Below are 21,290 nucleotides of genomic sequence, written 5' to 3'. Positions count from 1 at the left end.
GGGGAAGTTCGTGAGGCAGTAGGTAAAATGAAAGGGGGTAAGGCAGCCGGGATTGATGGGATAAAGATAGAAATGTTAAAAGCAGGTGGGGATATAGTTTTGGAGTGGTTGGTGCAATTATTTAATAAATGTATGGAAGAGGGTAAGGTACCTAGGGATTGGCAGAGAGCATGCATAGTTCCTTTGTATAAAGGCAAAGGGGATAAAAGAGAGTGCAAAAATTATAGGGGGATAAGTCTGTTGAGTGTACCTGGTAAAGTGTATGGTAGAGTTATAATTGAAAGAATTAAGAGTAAGACGGAGAATAGGATAGCAGATGAACAAGGAGGCTTTAGGAAAGGTAGGGGGTGTGTGGACCAGGTGTTTACAGTGAAACATATAAGTGAACAGTATTTAGATAAGGCTAAAGAGGTCTTTGTGGCATTTATGGATTTGGAAAAGGCGTATGACAGGGTGGATAGGGGGGCAATGTGGCAGATGTTGCAAGTGTATGGTGTAGAGGTAGGTTACTGAAAGCAGTGAAGAGTTTTTACGAGGATAGTGAGGCTCAAGTTAGAGTATGTAGGAAAGAGGGAAATTTTTTCCCAGTAAAAGTAGGCCTTAGACAAGGATGTGTGATGTCACCGTGGTTGTTTAATATATTTATAGATGGGGTTGTAAGAGAAGTAAATGCAAGGGTCTTGGCAAGAGGCGTGGAGTTAAAAGATAAAGAATCACACACAAAGTGGGAGTTGTCACAGCTGCTCTTTGCTGATGACACTGTGCTCTTGGGAGATTCTGAAGAGAAGTTGCAGAGATTGGTGGATGAATTTGGTAGGGTGTGCAAAAGAAGAAAATTAAAGGTGAATACAGGAAAGAGTAAGGTTATGAGGATAACAAAAAGATTAGGTGATGAAAGATTGAATATCAGATTGGAGGGAGAGAGTATGGAGGAGGTGAACGTATTCAGATATTTGGGAGTGGACGTGTCAGCGGATGGGTCTATGAAAGATGAGGTGAATCATAGAATTGATGAGGGAAAAAGAGTGAGTGGTGCACTTAGGAGTCTGTGGAGACAAAGAACTTTGTCCTTGGAGGCAAAGAGGGGAATGTATGAGAGTATAGTTTTACCAACGCTCTTATATGGGTGTGAAGCGTGGGTGATGAATGTTGCAGCGAGGAGAAGGCTGGAGGCAGTGGAGATGTCATGTCTGAGGGCAATGTGTGGTGTGAATATAATGCAGAGAATTCGTAGTTTGGAAGTTAGGAGGAGGTGCGGGATTACCAAAACTGTTGTCCAGAGGGCTGAGGAAGGGTTGTTGAGGTGGTTCGGACATGTAGAGAGAATGGAGCGAAACAGAATGACTTCAAGAGTGTATCAGTCTGTAGTGGAAGGAAGGCGGGGTAGGGGTCGGCCTAGGAAGGGTTGGAGGGAGGGGGTAAAGGAGGTTTTGTGTGCGAGGGGCTTGGACTTCCAGCAGGCATGCGTGAGCGTGTTTGATAGGAGTGAATGGAGACAAATGGTTTTTAATACTTGACGTGCTGTTGGAGTGTGAGCAAAGTAACATTTATGAAGGGATTCAGGGAAACCGGCAGGCCGGACTTGAGTCCTGGAGATGGGAAGTACAGTGCCTGCACTCTGAAGGAGGGGTGTTAATGTTGCAGTTTAAAAACTGTAGTGTAAAGCACCCTTCTGGCAAGACAGTGATGGAGTGAATGATGGTGAAAGTTTTTCTTTTTCGGGCCACCCTGCCTTGGTGGGAATCGGCCGGTGTGATAATAAAAAAAAAAAAAAAATATTTAGATAAAGTTAGGGAAGTTTTTATTGCATTTATGGATTTAGAAAAGGCATATGATAGAGTGGATAGAGGAGTAATGTGGTAGATGTTGCAAGTATATGGAATAGGTGGTAAGTTACAAAATGCTGTTAAGAGTTTTTATGAGGATAGTGAGGCTCAGGTTAGGGTGTGTAGAAGAGAGGGAGAATACTTCCCGGTAAAAGTAGGTCTTAGACAGGGATGTGTAATGTCACCATGGTTGTTTAATATAGTTATAGATGGGGTTGTAAAAGAAGTAAATGCTAGGGTGTTCGGGAGAAGGGTGGGGTTAAATTATGGGGAATCAAATTCAAAAAGGGAATTGACACAGTTACTTTTTGCTGATGATACTGTGCTTATGGGAGATTATAAAGAAAAATTGCAAAGGTTAGTGGATGAGTTTGAGAATGTGTGTACTGTGCTTATGGGAGATTATAAAGAAAAATAGAAAGTTTGAGAATGTGTGTAAAGGTAGAAAGTTGAAAGTGAACATAGAAAAGAGTAAGGTGATGACTGTATCAAATGATTTAGATAAAGAAAAATTGGATATCAAATTGAGGAGGAGGAGTATGGAAGAAGTGAATGTTTTCAGATACTTGGGAGTTGACGTGTCGGCGGATGGATTTATGAAGGATGAATTTAATCATAGAATTGATGAGGGAAAAAAGGTGAGTGGTGCGTTGAGGTATATGTGGAGTCAAAAAACGTTATCTATGGAGGCAAAGAACGGAATGTATGAAAGTATAGTAGTACCAACACTCTTATATGGATGTGAAGCTTGGGTGGTAAATGCAGCAGCGAGGAGACGGTTGGAGGCAGTGGAGATGTCCTGTCTAAGGGCAATGTGTGGTGTAAATATTATGCAGAAAATTCGGAGTGTGGAAATTAGGAGAAGGTGTGGAGTTAATAAAAGCATTAGTCAGAGGGCAGAAGAGGGGTTGTTGAGGTGGTTTGGTCATTTAGAGAGAATGGATCAAAGTAGAATGACATGGAAAGCATATAAATCTATAGGGGAAGGAAGGAGGGGTAGGGGTCGTCCTCGAAAGGGTTCGAAAGAGGGGGTAAAGGAGGTTTTGTGGGCAAGGGGCTTGGACTTCCATCAAGCGTGCATGAGTGTATTAGATAGGAGTGAATGGAGACGAATGATACTTGGGACCTGACGATCTGTTGGAGTGTGAGCAGGGTAATGTTTAGTGACGGGATTCGGGGAAAACGGTTATTTTCATATAGTCGGACTTGAGTCCTGGAAATGGGAAGTACAATGCCTGCACTTTAAAGGAGGGGTTTGGGATATTGGCGGTTTGGAGGGATATGTTGTGTATCTTTGTACGTATATGCTTCTAAACTGTTGTGTTCTGAGCACCTCTGCAAAAACAGTGATAGTGTGTGAGTGTGGTGAAAGTGTTGAATGATGATGAAAGTGTTTTTTTGGGGGGGTATTTTCTTTCTTTTTTGGGTCACCCTGCCTCGGTGGGAGACGGCCGACTTGTTGAAAAAAAAAAAATGTAAAGTAAAAGGACACAAGTGCAACTAATGTGACATTTTTATTGTGGCACCGTTTCGCTCTCCAGGAGCTTTGTCAAGCCGTTACAAACAGTACATGGACACAGAGGGTATATATAGGCTCCGAGTGAGGTGCAATACTAGTGGTAGTAGTAGTAGTGATATAAGTTGTAGTAGTAGTAATACAATATGTTAGAACAATTAATTCACACCAGCTTCCAATAGAAACATTTGTCTAACCTATTTTTATGTTACCCAGGTAATAGCTTTTATATCCTTTTACTCATGTGCGAGTTAATTGTTCTAACATGTTGTATTACTACTACTGCTACTACTACAACTTATATCACTACTACTACTACTACCACTAGTATTGCACCTCACTCTGAGCCTATACATACCCTCTGTGTCCATGTACTGTTTGTAATGGCTTGACAAAGCTCCTGGAGAGCGAAACATTAGTTGCACTTGTATCCTTTTACCTTACATTGGGTCACCCTGCCTCGGTGGGAGACAGCTGATGCTTTAAAAACAAAAAACAGATGTTTCTTGGATGGAATGCTTCACTTGGAGGCTAAGAATAAAAGTAGTATTGTTAGGAGAGGTGGAGATAAAGTAAACAATCAGTGTAACAGACCATGATATAGCAGACTTATAAAATTATGGGCAAAAATCCATTGGGTAAAGTGTTCTTTTAACTCATTCATTTTGAATGTTTATTGCAATATATTTGTGTATAGTGTTATATTAGGTGTACATTAGAGTACTTCAGTGCATGCTTTGCTGCTTTTTTTAATATTCAGATTTAACGGACACCCAGACAGTCCTCCCATTAGTCCATTATATCAAGTTTATTGTGCATTAAAAAACTGAATATTAACCTTTTCAGGGTCCAAGGCCCAAATCTGAAGTGGTGCCCCAGTGTCCAAGAATTTTCCCCCCAAAAAATTTGTTATTTTTTCTTATGAAATGGTAGAGAATCTTTTTGCGAAGGTAATAAAACAAAAAGTACGAAATTTGATGGAAAATTGACGAAATTATGCTCTCGCGAATTTTGATGTGTCAGCGATATTTACGAATCTGCGATTTTGCCGACTTTGACTTCCATTTTAGGCCAATTATATCATTCCAGTCGACCAAATTCTTAGCTATTTTACTAGTATTACTTCTATTCTATCGATTGAGCACAAGAAATCACCAAGTCAACTGTTTCAACTACAAAATAAAGTGATCGGAAATTGGTAATTTGGCCAATTTAACACAAAGTTCAAAATATTCCAATTTCAAAATAGCATCCAGAATAAACAATGTAGGCATTCCTGGCACTAAACTAACATTTCCTCGGTTCATTAGTTATGTTTTGAGGCTTTACAAATAAATCCCATTTTTATTTTTTATTTACATAATGAATTTTTATTCACACCAAAAAATAGAAGATTTACTGTTATGCAATATTGTAATAATTGTATAAATATCATCACCACATTTGTGAATGTGTATTAGATCCACCAGCTGGCGTGTATTAGACGTGTGAGGTCGTTTGTTTACTCTTGAACATCGACAAAAATTTAACATTTCTGCTACTTTGAGCTCAGTTTCAAGCCATTTCCGGTGCTAAAACCAATCAAAATCATCTCTATTTCTGTAATATGTCCTCCATTCTATCAAATGAGACCAAGAAATTGCAAATACAACTATAAAAAACATACGAAAAAACACTGCAAAGTTGCTGTTTTAATCGAAAATCTTGGTTTCAGTTTTTTTCTCTCATTATACACAGTGTGCTGCAGGATTTGTTTTATGTGGTGCACACATACCACATAGATGTATTCTCTCATATCTAGGCCCAAGTGTACCACTCACAGTTTATCAGAGTGAGCTGAGCTCATGACGTAGATCTACGGTTTGGACACTGAACGCAAAGCCGTAGATCTACGGGATGGACCCTGAAAGGGTTAAGGCATGATTAACCCTTAAACTGTCCAAACGTAGATCTACGTTCACGTGCGTAGTGCTCCGAAAGTAGATCTTATGTTTTTTTTACATGCTTTCAAATGGAAAAATAAAGGTCGGAGCGCTACTCACGTGAACATAGATCTACATTTGGACAGTTTAAGGGTTAAATGTTAAGGAAAGGGATTTTGTGAATGAGGCAAGGAGGTATAAGATTTTCTAGGAGAGAAGAGCCAGAGATGTGTATGGAGGAGGTGGATAGGTTGAAAGTATAAAAAGTAGCAGGATACAAATGTTAAAGTAGATGACGATATAGTTTTGATGTTTGTGGCATATTTGTTTAATAACCTATCACCTATTTTATACATTTGCTACAACTGTCATGTTTCTCCTTTGTCCACACTGTTATATTCTTTTTTTCCTTAATCCATAAATGCACCAAGAAGCTCTATATTCCATTTCTCATTTTTTTTTTTTTAACAAGTCAGCCGACTCCCACCGAGACAGGGTGACCCAAAAAGAAAGAAAAAATCCCCAAAAAGAAAATACTTTCATCATCATTCAACACTTTCACCTCACTCATACATAATCACTGTTTTTGCAGAGGTGCTCAGAATACAACAGTTTAGAAGCATATAGGTATAAAGATACACAACATATCCCTCCAAATTGCCAATATCCCAAACCCCTCCTTTAAAGTGCAGGCATTGTACCTCCCATTTCCAGGTCTCAAGTCCAGCTATATAAAAATAACCGGTTTCCCTGAATCCCTTCACTAAATATTACCCTGCTCACACTCCAACACCTCGTTAGGTCCCAAATATCATTCGTCTCCATTCACTCCTATCTAACATGCTTACGCACGCTTGCTGGAAGTCCAAGCCCCTCGCCCACAAAGCCTCCTTTACCCCCTCCCTCCAACCTTTTCGAGGACGACCCCTACCCCGCCTTCCTTCCCCTGCAGATTTAAACACTCTCCATGTCATTCTACTTTGATCCACTTTCTCTAAATGACCAAATCACCTCAACAACCCCTCTTCAACCCTCTGACTAATACTTTTTTTAACTCCACACCTCCTAATTTCCACACTCCGAATTTTCTTCATAATATTTACACCACACATTGCCCTTAGACAGGACATCTCCACTGCCTCCAACCATCCCCTCACTGCAGCATTTACAATCCAAGCTTCACACCCATATAAGAGTGTTGGTACCACTATACTTTCATACATTCCCTTCTTTGCCTCCATAGATAATGTTTTTTTTGTCTCCACATATACCTCAACACACCACCCACCTTTTTTTCTTCATCAATTCTATGGTTAACCTCATCCCTTATAAATCCATCCGCTGACACGTCAACTCCCAAATATCTGAAAACGTTCACTTCTTCCATACTCCTTCTCTCCAATTTGATATTCAATTTTTCTTTATGTAAATCATTTGATACCCTCATCACCTTACTCTTTTCTATGTTGACTTTCAACTCTCTACCATTACACACACTCCCAAACTCGTCCACTAACTTTTGCAGTTTTTCTTTAGAATCTCCCATAAGCACAGTATCGTCAGCAAAAAGTAACTGTGTCAATTCCCATTTTGTATTTGATTCCCCATAATTTAATCCCACCCCTCTCCCCAACACTCTAGCATTTACTTCTTTTACAACCCCATCTATAAATATATTAAACAACCATGGTGACATTACACATCCCTGTCTAAGACCTACTTTTACTGGGAAGTAGTCTCTCTCTCTTCTACACACCCTAACCTGAGTCTCACTATCCTCATAAAAACTCTTTACAGCATTTAGTAACTTACTACCTATTCCATACACTTGCAGTATCTGCCACATTGCTCCCCAATCCACTCTGTCATATGCCTTTTCTAAATCCATAAATGCAACGAAAACTTCTCTACCGTTATCTAAATACTGTTCGCATATATGCTTCAATGTAAACACTTGATCTACACATCCCCTACCCACTCTAAAACCTCCTTGCTTATCCGCAGTCCTACATTCTGTCTTACCTCTAATTCTTTCAATAATAACCCTACCGTACACTTTTCCTGGTATACTCAGTAAACTAATTCCTCTATAATTTTTACAATCTTTGTCCCCCTTCCCTTTATCTAAAGGAACTATACATGCTCTCTGCCAATCCCTAGATACCTTCCCCTCCGTCATACATTTATTAAACAAAAATACCAACCACTCTAACACTATATCCCCTCCTGCTTTTAATATTTCTGTCATAATCCCATCAGTTCCAGCTGCTTTACCCCCTTTCATTCTACATAATGCCTCATGCACCTCCCCCCACACTCACATCCTGCTCTTCTTCACTCCTAAAAGATGGTATACCTCTCTGGCCAATGCATGAAATTTCCGCCTCCCTTTCTTTATTGACATTTAAAAGTTCCTCAAAATATTCCCGCCATCTACTCAATACCTCCATCTCCCCATCTACTAACTCCCCTATTCTGTTTTTAGCTGACAAATCCATTCATTCCCTAGGCTTTCTTAACTTGGTTAACTCCAAAATTTTTTCTTATTTTCATCAAAATTTCTTGACAGTGCCTCTCCCACTCTATCATCTGCTCTCCTTTTGCACTCTCTCACCACTCTCTTCACCTTTCTTTTACTCTCCATATACTCTGCTCTTCTTATAACACTTCTGCTTTGTAAAAACCTCTCATAAGGTACCTTTTTCTCTTTTATCACACCCTTTACTTCATCATTCCACCAATCACTCCTCTTTCCTCCTGCACCCACCCTCCTATAGCCACAAACTTCTGCCCCACATTCTAATACTGCATTTTTAAAACTATTCCAACCCTCTTCAACCCCCCCCTCCCACACTACTCATACTTGCACTAGCCCACCTTTCTGCCAATAGTTGCTTATATCTCACCCGAACTTCCTCCTCCCTTAGTTTATACACTTTCACCTCTCTCTTACTTGTTGCCATTTTCCTCTTGTCCCATCTACCTCTTACTCCAACTGTAGCTACAACTAAATATTGATTGAATACAAACACTAGGGTCACTCATTCCCTTCTCTGGTGAAATCCTTATCAATTTCTTTCTCATGTTTGGGAGACAGACAGCCCTAAGCTGGTAATTCCTAAGTAGTAACGTAGAAGATCCAGCCATGTTAAACAAAACCTTTGAAGCTTCTATAGCTACTGAAGACAGTGGAATATTTAACTGTATTTTTATTACCTTACTGAAGTCTCAGAGCTCAGGCTGACAGATTTCATCATTTCTGCATATTATTTATTTTCACAATGTAATTCTCATCTTGTTTAGTTTTGTTGATCACATGACTCCACATTTGTCAATGGATCATTAATACACCATTGTCAACCAGCATAGTGATGGAATTTGTAATTTTTGCCATACTGAATACATATGTTAGTTATTTTTATGGAACACCTTCATTTCCAGTGCTGTTGGTGCTGCAGTTCTAAATGATCACTTATATGTGTGTGGAGGCTATGATGGGGTCGCATCTCTCAACACAGTGGAGTGCTACAACAGTGAAACAAACAAATGGGTCATGGTCACATCAATGACCAAGCATCGAAGTGCAGCAGGAGTAGTTGCTTTTGACGGCCACGTATATGCTATTGGAGGTCATGATGGCCTTTCTATATTTGATTCGGTAAATATAACTAGCTCTGTAAAATGAATTTTTTATAAGGGTTTATGTCATGTCTTGAAATTCTTGTGTAAAGCAGTGTCCCACTGTGAGAACATTACTGCTCCATACTGGTATAGGTTTAATATGATATGCCAAAATTGTTGCTGTCTAGTTTCTCTTGGCCTTGCACCCGACCAGCTGAGCTCACTCATTGGTGTTTGTTCGTGCCAATGAGGAGTCAAATGCTCAGGTTCTCTTTTCTTTTAGATAGGAATATATGTCTTCCCCATTTTGCTGTTAAAAAGTGCAGGGTTTATTATTGTTAGTGGCAGTTTCACTTTAGTGGGTGAAAACTTACACTGTGGCTGACATGGCATACTATCAACAAGCACACAGACAGAGACAGAGTTCAGAATAAACTTTAACTGGGACATTTTGCTCAGTGTAGAGCTTATCAAGTCATGATGATGTGATGAAACTCTTCATAGTGAAACATTATCCCAGTACAAGTTTATTTTACAATATATGTCTTAGTCTGCCTAACTTATATTGTAGTGAAAAGACAGAATTACAGAGAGGAACTTCATTGAGATGTTTCACATGTGGAACAGGCTTCTTCACTCAGTATACAGGGATGCACAACAAGCAAATTTATAAAAGTATAGTCAGGTTAGTGGTTGTTGTGTATCCATGTACATCAACTGAAGATCATTCCACAGAAGAAATGTCTTGGTAAAGTTCTCCTCTGCAATTGTGTTTTTCTTACCATTTATCTCTAAACTGATACTGTATTGAATGAAACTGATGTTGCAAGAAATAAGCAGTTCAATTTTTGAGTGTACAAAACATGAAAGAGAAGGTGTATACTTGTCACAGAGGTCGAGGGTGCCAGCCACATTTACTAGTTCAGAGTAAGTACCTTTTTGTATGTATTAACCCTTAAACTGTCCAAACATAGATCTACATTTTTTTTTCAACATTTGAAAGTATTTAAAAAAAGTAGATCTTCTTTTCTTTTTTTACATTTGAAAACATGTAAAAAAAACTTTGATCTACATTTTTTTTTTTGTTATTACCTGGAGAGAGTTCCGGGGGTCAACGCCCCCGCGGCCGATTCCCACCAAGGCAGGGTGGCCCGAAAAAGAAAAACTTTCACCATCATTCACTCCACCACTGTCTTGCCAGAAGGGTGCTTTACACTACAGTTTTTAAACTGCAACATTAACACCCCTCCTTCAGAGTGCAGGCACTGTACTTCCCATCTCCAGGACTCAAGTCCGGCCTGCCGGTTTCCCTGAATCCCTTCATAAATGTTACTTTGCTCACACTCCAACAGCACGTCAAGTATTAAAAACCATTTGTCTCCATTCACTCCTATCAAACACGCTCACGCATGCCTGCTGGAAGTCCAAGCCCCTCGCACACAAAACCTCCTTTACCCCCTCCCTCCAACCTTTCCTAGGCCGACCCCTACCCCGCCTTCCTTCCACTACAGACTGATACACTCTTGAAGTCATTCTGTTTCGCTCCATTCTCTCTACATGTCCGAACCACCTCAACAACCCTTCCTCAGCCCTGTGGACAACAGTTTTGGTAATCCCGCACCTCCTCCTAACTTCCAAACTACGAATTCTCTGCATTATATTCACACCACACATTGCCCTCAGACATGACATCTCCACTGCCTCCAGCCTTCTCCTCGCTGCAACATTCATCACCCATGCTTCACACCCATATAAGAGCGTTGGTAAAACTATACTCTCATACATTCCCCTCTTTGCCTCCAAGGACAAAGTTCTTTGTCTCCACAGACTCCTAAGTGCACCACTCACTCTTTTTCCCTCATCAATTCTATGATTCACCTCATCTTTCATAGACCCATCTGCTGACATGTCCACTCCCAAATATCTGAATACATTCACCTCCTCCATACTCTCTCCCTCCAATCTGATATTCAATCTTTCATCACCTAATCTTTTTGTTATCCTCATAACCTTACTCTTTCCTGTATTCACCTTTAATTTTCTTCTTTTGCACACCCTACCAAATTCATCCACCAATCTCTACATATTTGAAAATATGTAAAAAAAAACGTAGATCTACTTTTGGAGCACTATGCATGTGAACATAGATCTGCTTGGACAGTTTAAGGGTTAATCTACTCTGAAGCTTAATGCCTTTATTTGAGCCAGATTATGTGATGCTTCGATCCTTCAGCAGTTATTGTCTTGACATTCTCCAGGCCATTAAACAAACAAACAAACAATGGTTAAAGGATTACCAGTGTTTGTTTCCATTCACCAGTTATTAAGAATTGATAGTTACCAACATTATTCTGTGTTGTCATCCAGCATGTGACCCTATGTGGTAATTTGCTCCTTTGGTCCTGTTTATAATGACATGCAAAATTGTATTACGGGGTGTTGCTTTATAAGAGGGCTCAAACAGATTTTTTTTTTTAACATGCTGGCCGTCTCCCACCGAGGCAGGGTGACCGACCCAAAAAAAGAAACTTTTATCATCACTCAAACTATCACTGTCTTGCCAAAGGTGGGCAGATACAACAGTTTAGATGTCATTCTAAACAGCAAATTTCCCAGGCCCCTCCTTTAGAGTTGAGGCACTATACTTCCCACCTCCAGGACTCAAGTCCAGGTAACCAATTTCCCTGAATCCCTTCACAAATATTACCCAGCTCACACTCCAATAGCTCGTCAAGTTTCAAAAACCATTTGTCTCCACTCACTCCTATCTAACATGTCCACTTATGCCTGCTATGTCTAAGCCCCTTGCACACAAAACCTCCTTTACCCCCTCCTACCATTCTTTCCTAGGAATACTTCTACCCTTCCTCTTCTCCACTGTAAATTTATGCACTCTCCAAGTCATCCGATTTTGTATGTGTACTTGTAGATGTAAAGATTATTTTTATTATTATTCTTATTACAGTGAAAATAGGAAAAACACCTGAGGATGTGTGTGTAAGCAAATGAAAGTTCTCATGTGTTTTTCCTATTTTCATTGTTTTTTTTTTGTTTTTTTTTTCAACAAACCGGCCATATCCCACCAAGGCAGGGTGGCCCAAAAAGAAAACCAAAAGTTTCTCTTTTTAAATTTAGTAATTTATACAGGAGAAGGGGTTACTAGCCCTTTGTTCCCGGCATTTCATTGTGGTATTTTTATGTATGTGCAGTCACAATTATTGTAATTTCTTCCATATGTATATACAGAAAAAGTTTGATGAAACAGTTCCACATAAAGTGAATGTTGGTTAAAATGGACAAAAAATCTGGCTGGACAAAGGCTCAACATGTCCGATTAAAATAGCCATGAAGTGGAAAACAGATTCTGAATTCTAAACAGTCGACTTGTGAGAAACCTTCAGGAATGTGTTAACATAGTAATCAAGGGATCTACTCTGTTGGAATTCAGTTTATTAAAGTATATTTTGTGTCTTAAGAAATCGTAATGACACGATTGCAAACAAACCATACTCCCGGCCGGGATTGAACCCGCGGTCATAGAGTCTCAAAACTCCAGCCCGTCGCGTTAGCCACTAGACCAGCTAGCCACAATAAGATTCATCCAACTAGGTATATTTCTACACCATAGGAAAGTTAGCACAGGCACCACTGTGACCACAAATGCAAGTTTTTACAGACGAATCTCCAGCTAGCGTGGCCGTGACGAACTCTAGCTCAAGTCCCTTCAGTGCCGTCAACATGGTGTAGAAATATACCTAGTTGGATGAATCTTATTGTGGCTAGCTGGTCTAGTGGCTAACGCGACGGGCTGGAGTTTTGAGACTCTATGACCGCGGGTTCAATCCTGGCCGGGGGTATGGTATATTTTGTGTGTTTGTTTCTACATGACTTGTAAATATGACTTAATGTTTTTTATATCTGTTTGTTAGGTGGAGCGATACGATCCAACAACGGGTCAGTGGACTCCCGTTACTCCGATGCTGAGCAAGCGATGTCGTCTTGGTGCAGCTACGCTGGATGGGAAGTTGTATGTATGTGGGGGCTATGATGGCTCGACCTTTTTGAGGACAGTAGAAGTTTATGATCCTATCACCAGTAGGTAAGCTATTCAGATACTTCTTTTCTACTGTGATTACCATATCTCATATTACATCAGTTTTTGCATCTGCAAAAAGAGTTCACAAGTACTGAAGATAAAAAATCATATTCTCACTTTCAATTGTCAGAAACTTTAGCAGCAGGAAATTTATTTTATACTGAAACTGAAGTGTTGTATATATTTCACTGTCACATACTGTTTATAGAGGAGGCATCAATAACTCTAAAGCAGTAATAATGGTAGAATAACTGACAAGATGTTAGGTAAAAGGACACACGCAACTAATGTGACATTTTATTATGGTAATGTTTTGCCTGGAGCTTAACAAAGCTCCTGGAGAGAATATTAATTGCATGTGTGTCCTTGTACCTAACAACACTTAAGCAGTACAGTTTCATTAGGTATCCTCCAAAAGGGGGATACCTGTAGTGGTGGTTAGATTTTGTCCTTCCTTTGTGATTATTGGTGTGATAACTTGAGAATGACTTGTCTGATGGGCTTCAAACTCTTAGCACTACTGACTTTCCTGATTGGCCTCAATCTTTTATTACTGGTGGATCCTGCATAAAGGAAGATTCAAATTATTGAACTCTGTTGGTGCCAGTTAGCTTAATGTATAATAATTAGATACGTATCCAGCAAGCCAGACTTGAGTCCTGGAGATGGGATGTACAGTGTCTGCACTCTGAAGGAGGGGTGTTAATGTTACAGTGTTATAACTGTAGTGTAAGCATGCCTCTGGCAAGACAGTGATGGAGTGAATGATGATGAAAGCTTATTTTTGGGCCACCTTGCCTTGGTGGTAATCAGCCGATGTGTTAATAAAATAAAAAATAAAATAAATAACTTGAGTATATCCTCCACAGGGAATTGGAGAAAAATCCTTCCTCTGTAAGCCATGCATGTTGTAAGAGGCGACTAAAATGCTAGGAGCAAGGGGTCAGTAACCCCTTCTGTGTAAATTACTAAATGTAAAAAAGAAGAAAAAAGTGTTTCTTCTTTTTCAGGTCACCCTGCTTTGGTGGGAGACTGGCAGCATGTTAAAAAAAAGAATTGAGTATGCCTCTTGAGCAACTTCAAATTTAAAATTCTTATGTATCTAACCCGAGATAACATTCAGGAAAGTTTTGGGATGTAGAGGTTCAAATTTGTAAATAAATAAAAAAAAATAGAGTTATTGATTTATGTGCAATAACTTGAAAATGACTTTTCTGATCAACTTCAAATTTGCAATACTGGTGTATTTTGCATTAAGGAAAATTCACAGTATTATTGGGTTATGTAAGATTAGGTTATTGATTTCCGTGCAGTAACTGAGAATGCCTTTTCTGGTAGGCCTCAAATTTAAAATACCGATATACCTTACTTAGTAGGAGGTTTGTTTTCTTATTGGCCATTTTAGGTACTAGTTTTTCAATTTAATTAAAAAATTTGGTGGCATCTTTCACTTCTGGAGCACACATAAAAAGGGGCTCAAAAATTTAGCAGAATGTCATGCCATCATATTTTGAACATAATTGTCATTAGGCATTTAGGAGAATATAAATTTTTATCTTATTACAACAAATTCAGTTGAGCTTAATTCAAAACTTTAATTATTATGTTTTACAATGTTATGCCCCAGCATATTCCCTGGCATAGCAGACAAACTGGTGCAATTTTAAAAGATCATCCTTTTGGTTTCAAGAATATGACAGCCAGGCTGACATTCCTGACGACCATTGTCTACTTGCCTTGACAGTGTCCTGTGTATTGTAGCAAAAGCTTAACAGATATTGCAAACCTCGTTTTGTTTGATTTATTGTGTATTTTCAGTGGTTTGACTTTGTTGAATTCCAGCTCCTGGGTCTATTTAAGTGTTGGACTATCACTCTTGCACCTCTTGATGGTATTGATCTACAGAGTAGGGCCTTTTGAGAGTGCTTGCCTTATTGAGTTAGTTGAGCTAAAACCCATGGGCCTCTTGAAGATGTTGGTCTCTAGCTGTTGGACCTCTTGGCACGGTTCTGTTATAGCTCCTGGGTCTCTCCAAGGAGTTGAACTGCTGCTCATCTGTCACTTGATGAGATTGAGGTACAGCTACTGTGCACTTTGCTTACCTTGAAGTACTTTAGCTTGGGGCTGTAGGATACAGGGATACATCTCTCAGGCTGCACAAAGATATTACAGCACAGTTTTGCATTGTGTGATTTGGTTGCAGTGCTATTCAAAATGTTCACCTAAAAAATTCAGTAGTGTAGGAAATTTTTAATAATCCTCATTAAAAATTCTTCTAATGTGTGAAATCAGGGTACTACATACTATATTCTTAGAGATATTGATATCAGAGAGAGACAGTGGTGCAATTATGGTAAATTATGGTAAAGACAATTTTGGTAAAGACAATTTTGATGAATTCCACAGAACTAAGGAATCTGTAAGAGTGAAAGTAGAAGCCATCTAATGGGAGGGAAGGTTGTTGAATTGAAAAAACTTGGTTTCCAAGCGATACATTATCTCAGTTTTGACTATGCCATACTGTCCTTTTTACAAATCATTTAGTGTGAGATATAACTGTCTCCTCAGCTTCATGCACTTCTAAGAACTTTTCTGCATACATGAATATGGTTGTCAGTTATACAATAGTGATTGATTGTGGGGATGGTGAGAGAAACGATGAATAAAACTGAAAGTCAGAAATTGTTGATTCTGGTATTAATAATAGAAGTGTTTTGATGCTCTAATTGTACAAGAAAAGATTAGTTTATTTTTTAAAATACTGTTTACAGTTCAGGGGCTAATAAATGTTTATTTTTCAGTAACCTGTAAACCTTGTATTAAAGATATAGTTTGTGTGCTTGTGTGTTCATGCCTGTCTATGTCTCTCTCTTTGTCTGTATCTGTGTCTGTCTGTATCTGTATCTGCCTGTATGTGTCTGTCTCTGCATCTGTCTGTCAGTCTCTGCCTCTGTGTATGTGTCTGTCAATCTGTATGTCTTTCCTTTCATTTACTGACAGCATTCATTCACATTTTTAACCTGTTTTATTTCCAGGTTTATTGTATTAGCCATTATAGAAAGCCATGTGCACTGCTACTAAGCCATGTGTTGATTGTGATAATTGTCTCTTTCCAGATGGTCATTCATTGCCCCTATGAGTGTAACACGTAGTCGAGTAGCACTAGTAGCGAACATGGGTCGCTTATATGCGATTGGGGGTTATGATGGGGTTTCTAACCTGTCCACAGTTGAAGTGTACAATCCTGAACAAGATCAGTGGGAGTTCATCACATCCATGTGTGCACATGAGGGTGGAGTTGGGGTAGGTGTCATCCCACTTCCCTGAGTAGTGAGTTACATGTGACAGGGTTAAAGTACAGTAGAACCCCCATATCCGTGGATTCAGTTTCTGCGGTTTCACTTACGTATTCATAGTTTAGCCTAGCCCGAAAATAACCCTTAATTTTGCTTAATTATGGCCTTGAAGTGCGAAAGTAGTGATGCTGGCAGCTCTTCAAAGCCTAAGAGAAGCCGTGAAGTGCTGCCCATCAGTGAAAAAGCGCTAATTCATGACTTATTGTGCATAACATCAGTTAAACTTTATCATAGGTATGTACGTAAACAAAAAATGGCTTGTATATAGGGCTCGCTACTATGAACAGTTTTGGATATCCATGGTAGATCTTGGAAGGTATCCCCCATGGATATGGGGGGACTACTGTATACTTCTTAAGTTGTACCTCTTTCTTCAGAGAAACTAACAGTATTTATTTAGAACAACTTTTTGCACCATATTTTATTTTTTAGCTTTGTTTTTGTTTTTTCTGCAAATTCACTAGTAACAGAAAACAAGTGATATTTTTGCACTGATAGGTTTATTTTCACTTGTGCTATAATTAATTATTAATACTCATACATTCTTAAGAGCTGTAATTAGGGATTTATTGCATCCATAACAAATTGAGATCATCTATATTAAAATATCTTCTCATGATATAAAAACAGCTGTATTTTTGTAATACTGATGTAATATAAGGCACTAAGAGATTAATAGTTTGGTGCATTGTATTATCTCAATTCATTTTATTATTTAAGTTCTATGATTGATGGTGCTAATGAAAATCAATGTTAACGCATTATTCTGTGTATAAAAATTACCCATAAGTGATTTGAAGAGTATACCTTCAAATATGAACAAACTAGAATTGAACAGAATCAATCAAAACACCATGGCTGGAACAATTAACAACAAACCCACAGATTTATCTCTGTTTTGTGGATTTGTTGTTAAAAGTAGCCTTTATTTAAATATTGGCCCAGATTGATTCCAAAGTGAAAATTCCTAATACGTTTATTTATCTGTATTATACTGCAAATGTCTTTCTGTTGCAACCTTATTGAGAATTGTAAATAATTAGTAAATACATTTTCCATGTTTTCCACTTTAGTACTTATAAAGCTAAGCACTCATATTTTTACTAATGATACATGGGTCTATAAGGAAATGGGATGCAGTAATGTGTATAAAAAGTAACACCAGAGTTGTAAGATATTATAATTATGTAGTATTTTGAAGGGAGTTTTTGTTATTTTATAATTAAAGTCTGTCATTTGAAAGTAGCACTAGATTTTTCTATATCTTTAAGCTTAGCTGTCAGTGTTGTTTTAGAATTAAATTGTGTATTTTCAGGGAAACAGCTTTGGAGGTGTAGAATGTAAATCAGATATACTGTAGTACACTAACTGATTTGTATTAAGCAGTGCAAATAAAAAAGAGAATGTCGGGATGATGTCTGCGTAAAAATAATGAAGTATGAGAGTCATGTAGAAACAGGCTGTAGTCACAAAGTGGAAATGTTTACACCAGTATGAATGTGGAATGGTTGTATAGTCCACTTATGAGAGAATATAGACTAAAGGTAACAACGCCTTTAATAATTTGCCAGTAAACCCTTGTCACACAACTCGGAACTATGTATGATTGAACCATAACTCACGTTCCTCTTTTTCACGTTTTTTTTCCTCGGTCCCCATCATCTGTTTTGTATGGTGCACAATTTCCTATCAGAGGTTTGCTTATTATTATTTTTTTTTTGGTGGGGGGGGAACTTACCACATACAGTAGGTCACATCTCCCACTTATTACTTCATTGTGTACCTGAAAATTCTTCCTAAGTCAGTTGTTTAGATCCTATTTTCCCCATAGACACCTGTATTATAACCTGAGATGAATTCTCAATCCACAAAATTCCATATCTAATTTAAGTTTTATATTTACTTAAGAATATTTACCTAGTACATTTAATCCTCAATATAGCTGACTGATAAGGGAAGAAAGTAGTGAAAGGCTGGGAATGACGATTGTGATGGATAGAGATGAGATTGTTTTGTTGTAAGCGTAACAATATCGGACACTTCTGATAAATCGTTGGTATACTGTACTTTTGCATTCTGTACTCTTCCTTGTCACTTACAAATAGTATTAAGCATCAAGTAATTTTTTTTTTTTTAACAAGTTGGCCGTCTCCCACCGAGGCAGGGTGACCCAAAAAGAAAGAAAATCCCCCAAAAGAAAATACTTTCATCATCATTCAACACTTTCTCCTCACTCATACATAATCACTGTTTATGCAGAGGTGCCCAGAACACAACAGTTTAGAAGCATATACGTATAAAGATATACAACATATCCATCCAAACTGCCAATATTCCAAACCCCTCCTTTAAAGTGCAGGCATTGTACTTCCCATTTCCATTACTCAAGTCTGGCTATATAAAAATAACCGGTTTCCCTGAATCCCTTCACTAAATATTACCCTGCTTACACTCCAACAGCTCGCCAGGTCCCAAATACCACTCGTCTCCATTCACTCCTATCTAACACGCCCATGCATGCTTGCTGGAAGTCCAAGCCCCTTGCCCACAAAACCTCCTATATCCCCTCCCTCCAACCTTTTCAAGAACGACCCCTATCCCGCCTTCCTTCCCCTACAGATTTATACGCTCTCCATGTCATTCTACTGTGATTCGTTCTCTAAATGACCAAACCACCTCAACAACTGCTCTTCAGCCCACTGACTAGTACTTTTATTAACTCCACACCTTCTCCTAATTTCCACACTCTGAATTTTCTTCATAATATTTACACCACACATTGCCCTTAGACAGGACATCTCCACCGCCTCCTCGCTGCAGCATTTACAACCCAAGCTTCACACCCATATAAGAGTGTTGGTACCACTATACTTTCATACATTCCCTTCTTTACCTCCATAGATAATGTTTTTTGTCTCCACATATAGCTCAATGCACCACTCATCTTTTTTCCTTCATCAATTCTGTGGTTAACCTCATCCTTCATACATCCATCCACTGACACGTCAACTCCCAAATATCTGAAAAAATTCACTTCTTCCATACTCCTCCTTGCCAATTTGATATCCAGTTTTTCTTTATCTAAATCATTTGATACCCTCATCACCTTACTCTTTTCTAAGTTGACTTTCAACTTTCTACCTTTACACACACTCCAAAATTCATCCACTAACCTTTGCAACTTTTCTTTAGAATCTCCCATAAGCACATAATCATTAGTAAAAAGTATTTTTTTTTTTTATTATTAACACACTGGCCGATTCCCACCAAGGCAGGGTGGGCCGAAAAAGAAAAACTTTCACCATCATTCACTCCATCACTGTCTTGCCAGAAGGGTGCTTTACACTACAGTTTTTAAACTGCAACATTAGCACCCCTCCTTCAAAGTGCAGGCACTGCACTGCACATTTACTTCTTTTACAACCCCATCTTTAAATATATTAAACAACCATGGTGACATTACACATCCCTGTCTAAGACCCACTTTTACCGGGAAGTAGTCTCCCTATCTTCTACACACCCTAACCTGAGCCTCACTATCCTCATAAAAACTCTTTACAGCATTTAGTAACTTACTGCCTATTTCATATAGTACTTGCAACATCTGCCACATTGCTCCCCTATCCACTCTATCATATGCCTTTTCTAAATCCATAAATGCAATGAAAACTTCCCTACCTTTATCTAAATACTGTTCACACATATGCTTCAATGTAAACACTTGATCTACATGTCTTCTACCCACTCTAAAACCTCCTTGCTCATCCGCAATCCTACGTTCTGTCTTGCCTCTAATTCTTTCTTTAATAACCCTACCATACATTTTTCCTGGTAATATATATTAAGTAATATATACACTGTATATGTTAATTAAACAGAACAGAGTCACAGTAGAGTACACTGTGCAGTGTGGTACTAATATGTTGGGGGCAGGCAGCAACTGGATTGTCTCCTTTTTGTCATTCCCCTATTCCTATCCTCTCTTTGCAGCACCTGTAGCTCAAGACTCTTTACATAAACTTACCATTCCATCAGTGTTATGGTATGTAGGTGTCTGGGTATACAGAATGGTAAGCTAGTTGGCGAGGATAATTGTGTGACGGGTGTAGCGTGAGCTTGTGCTGTCCTGGAATCATCGGACAAAATGAAAAAGAGTCTCTAATTCCAGATTTTGTCTGGAATTAGAGTGATTCTAACATTTATCCCACACAGGCTAGATCAGCCACTTCCATCCAGGACCTGCCTATTTTCATTGTTCTTTAAGTCACAGACCACTCATGCCAGTTTATTGTCTGCATACACACACACACTTGTCTTTCAGTCTCCAATTCTCCCTGGATTTACAGTGTTTGGTGTGACTATTTTTTTACACAGATCAGTTTTACAGGCTAGGAGCTGATATTCTCCTCAGCTTATTTGAAAGCCCAGCCTTAAGTAAAATCCTAGGGTTGTGTAAGGTATGAAAAATTAATTTCAGAATTTGGAGTCTGTGAACAATTAGCACTAATGAAAAGTAGCAAGTGAAAATATCAGAATTGTACATAGTTTATGATATTTTAAATACATTTGGTATTTTGAGGTGAATTTATTTTCCATAATTTCAGGACTTAATTTTAAATAGTCACAAATGCAATTTTTCACATGTTACTTTGTTAATTATGGTATGTTTTAGTGAGTATTGTCAACTGGGATTTATTTGGTAAAATACTGAGAAAAATCTGAAATTCAGCTTTAAGAAATTTATAAATATTAAATTTATGGTTCTTCATCTGTTTCTACCAAACAAACAAACATCCACGAAGTGTGAATGAATTTGGTAGCTAACCAAGAAAGCATACAATAAAGCCTCTATAAAGTGGATATTGGCTAAAATGGACAAAATATTCTGGTCGGACAAAGGCTCAACATGTCTGCCTAACGGGATATCCAATAAAAATAGCAGTGCAGCTGACC

General features: G+C 38.5%; 1 protein-coding gene across 1 annotated transcript in view; it reads left to right on the top strand.

The window, feature by feature from the left end:
* The window catches only part of KLHL18 (Kelch like family member 18), an 83,498-nt gene extending 62,583 nt beyond the window's left edge, over window positions 1-20,915 (top strand). Inside the window, exons 8-10 of the mRNA XM_053789677.2 lie at window positions 8,706-8,922; window positions 12,815-12,984; window positions 16,098-20,915. Of these exons, the coding sequence (XP_053645652.1) occupies window positions 8,706-8,922; window positions 12,815-12,984; window positions 16,098-16,308 (598 nt within the window). The 3' untranslated portion in view covers window positions 16,309-20,915. The remainder of the gene's footprint in view (window positions 1-8,705; window positions 8,923-12,814; window positions 12,985-16,097) is intronic.
* The last annotated feature ends 375 nt before the right edge of the window (window positions 20,916-21,290 follow it).

Source organism: Cherax quadricarinatus, chromosome 68, assembly GCF_038502225.1.
Source record: "Cherax quadricarinatus isolate ZL_2023a chromosome 68, ASM3850222v1, whole genome shotgun sequence".
Classification (NCBI taxonomy): Eukaryota; Metazoa; Arthropoda; class Malacostraca; order Decapoda; family Parastacidae; genus Cherax; species Cherax quadricarinatus.
This window is presented reverse-complemented; position numbering and strand designations above follow the sequence as displayed.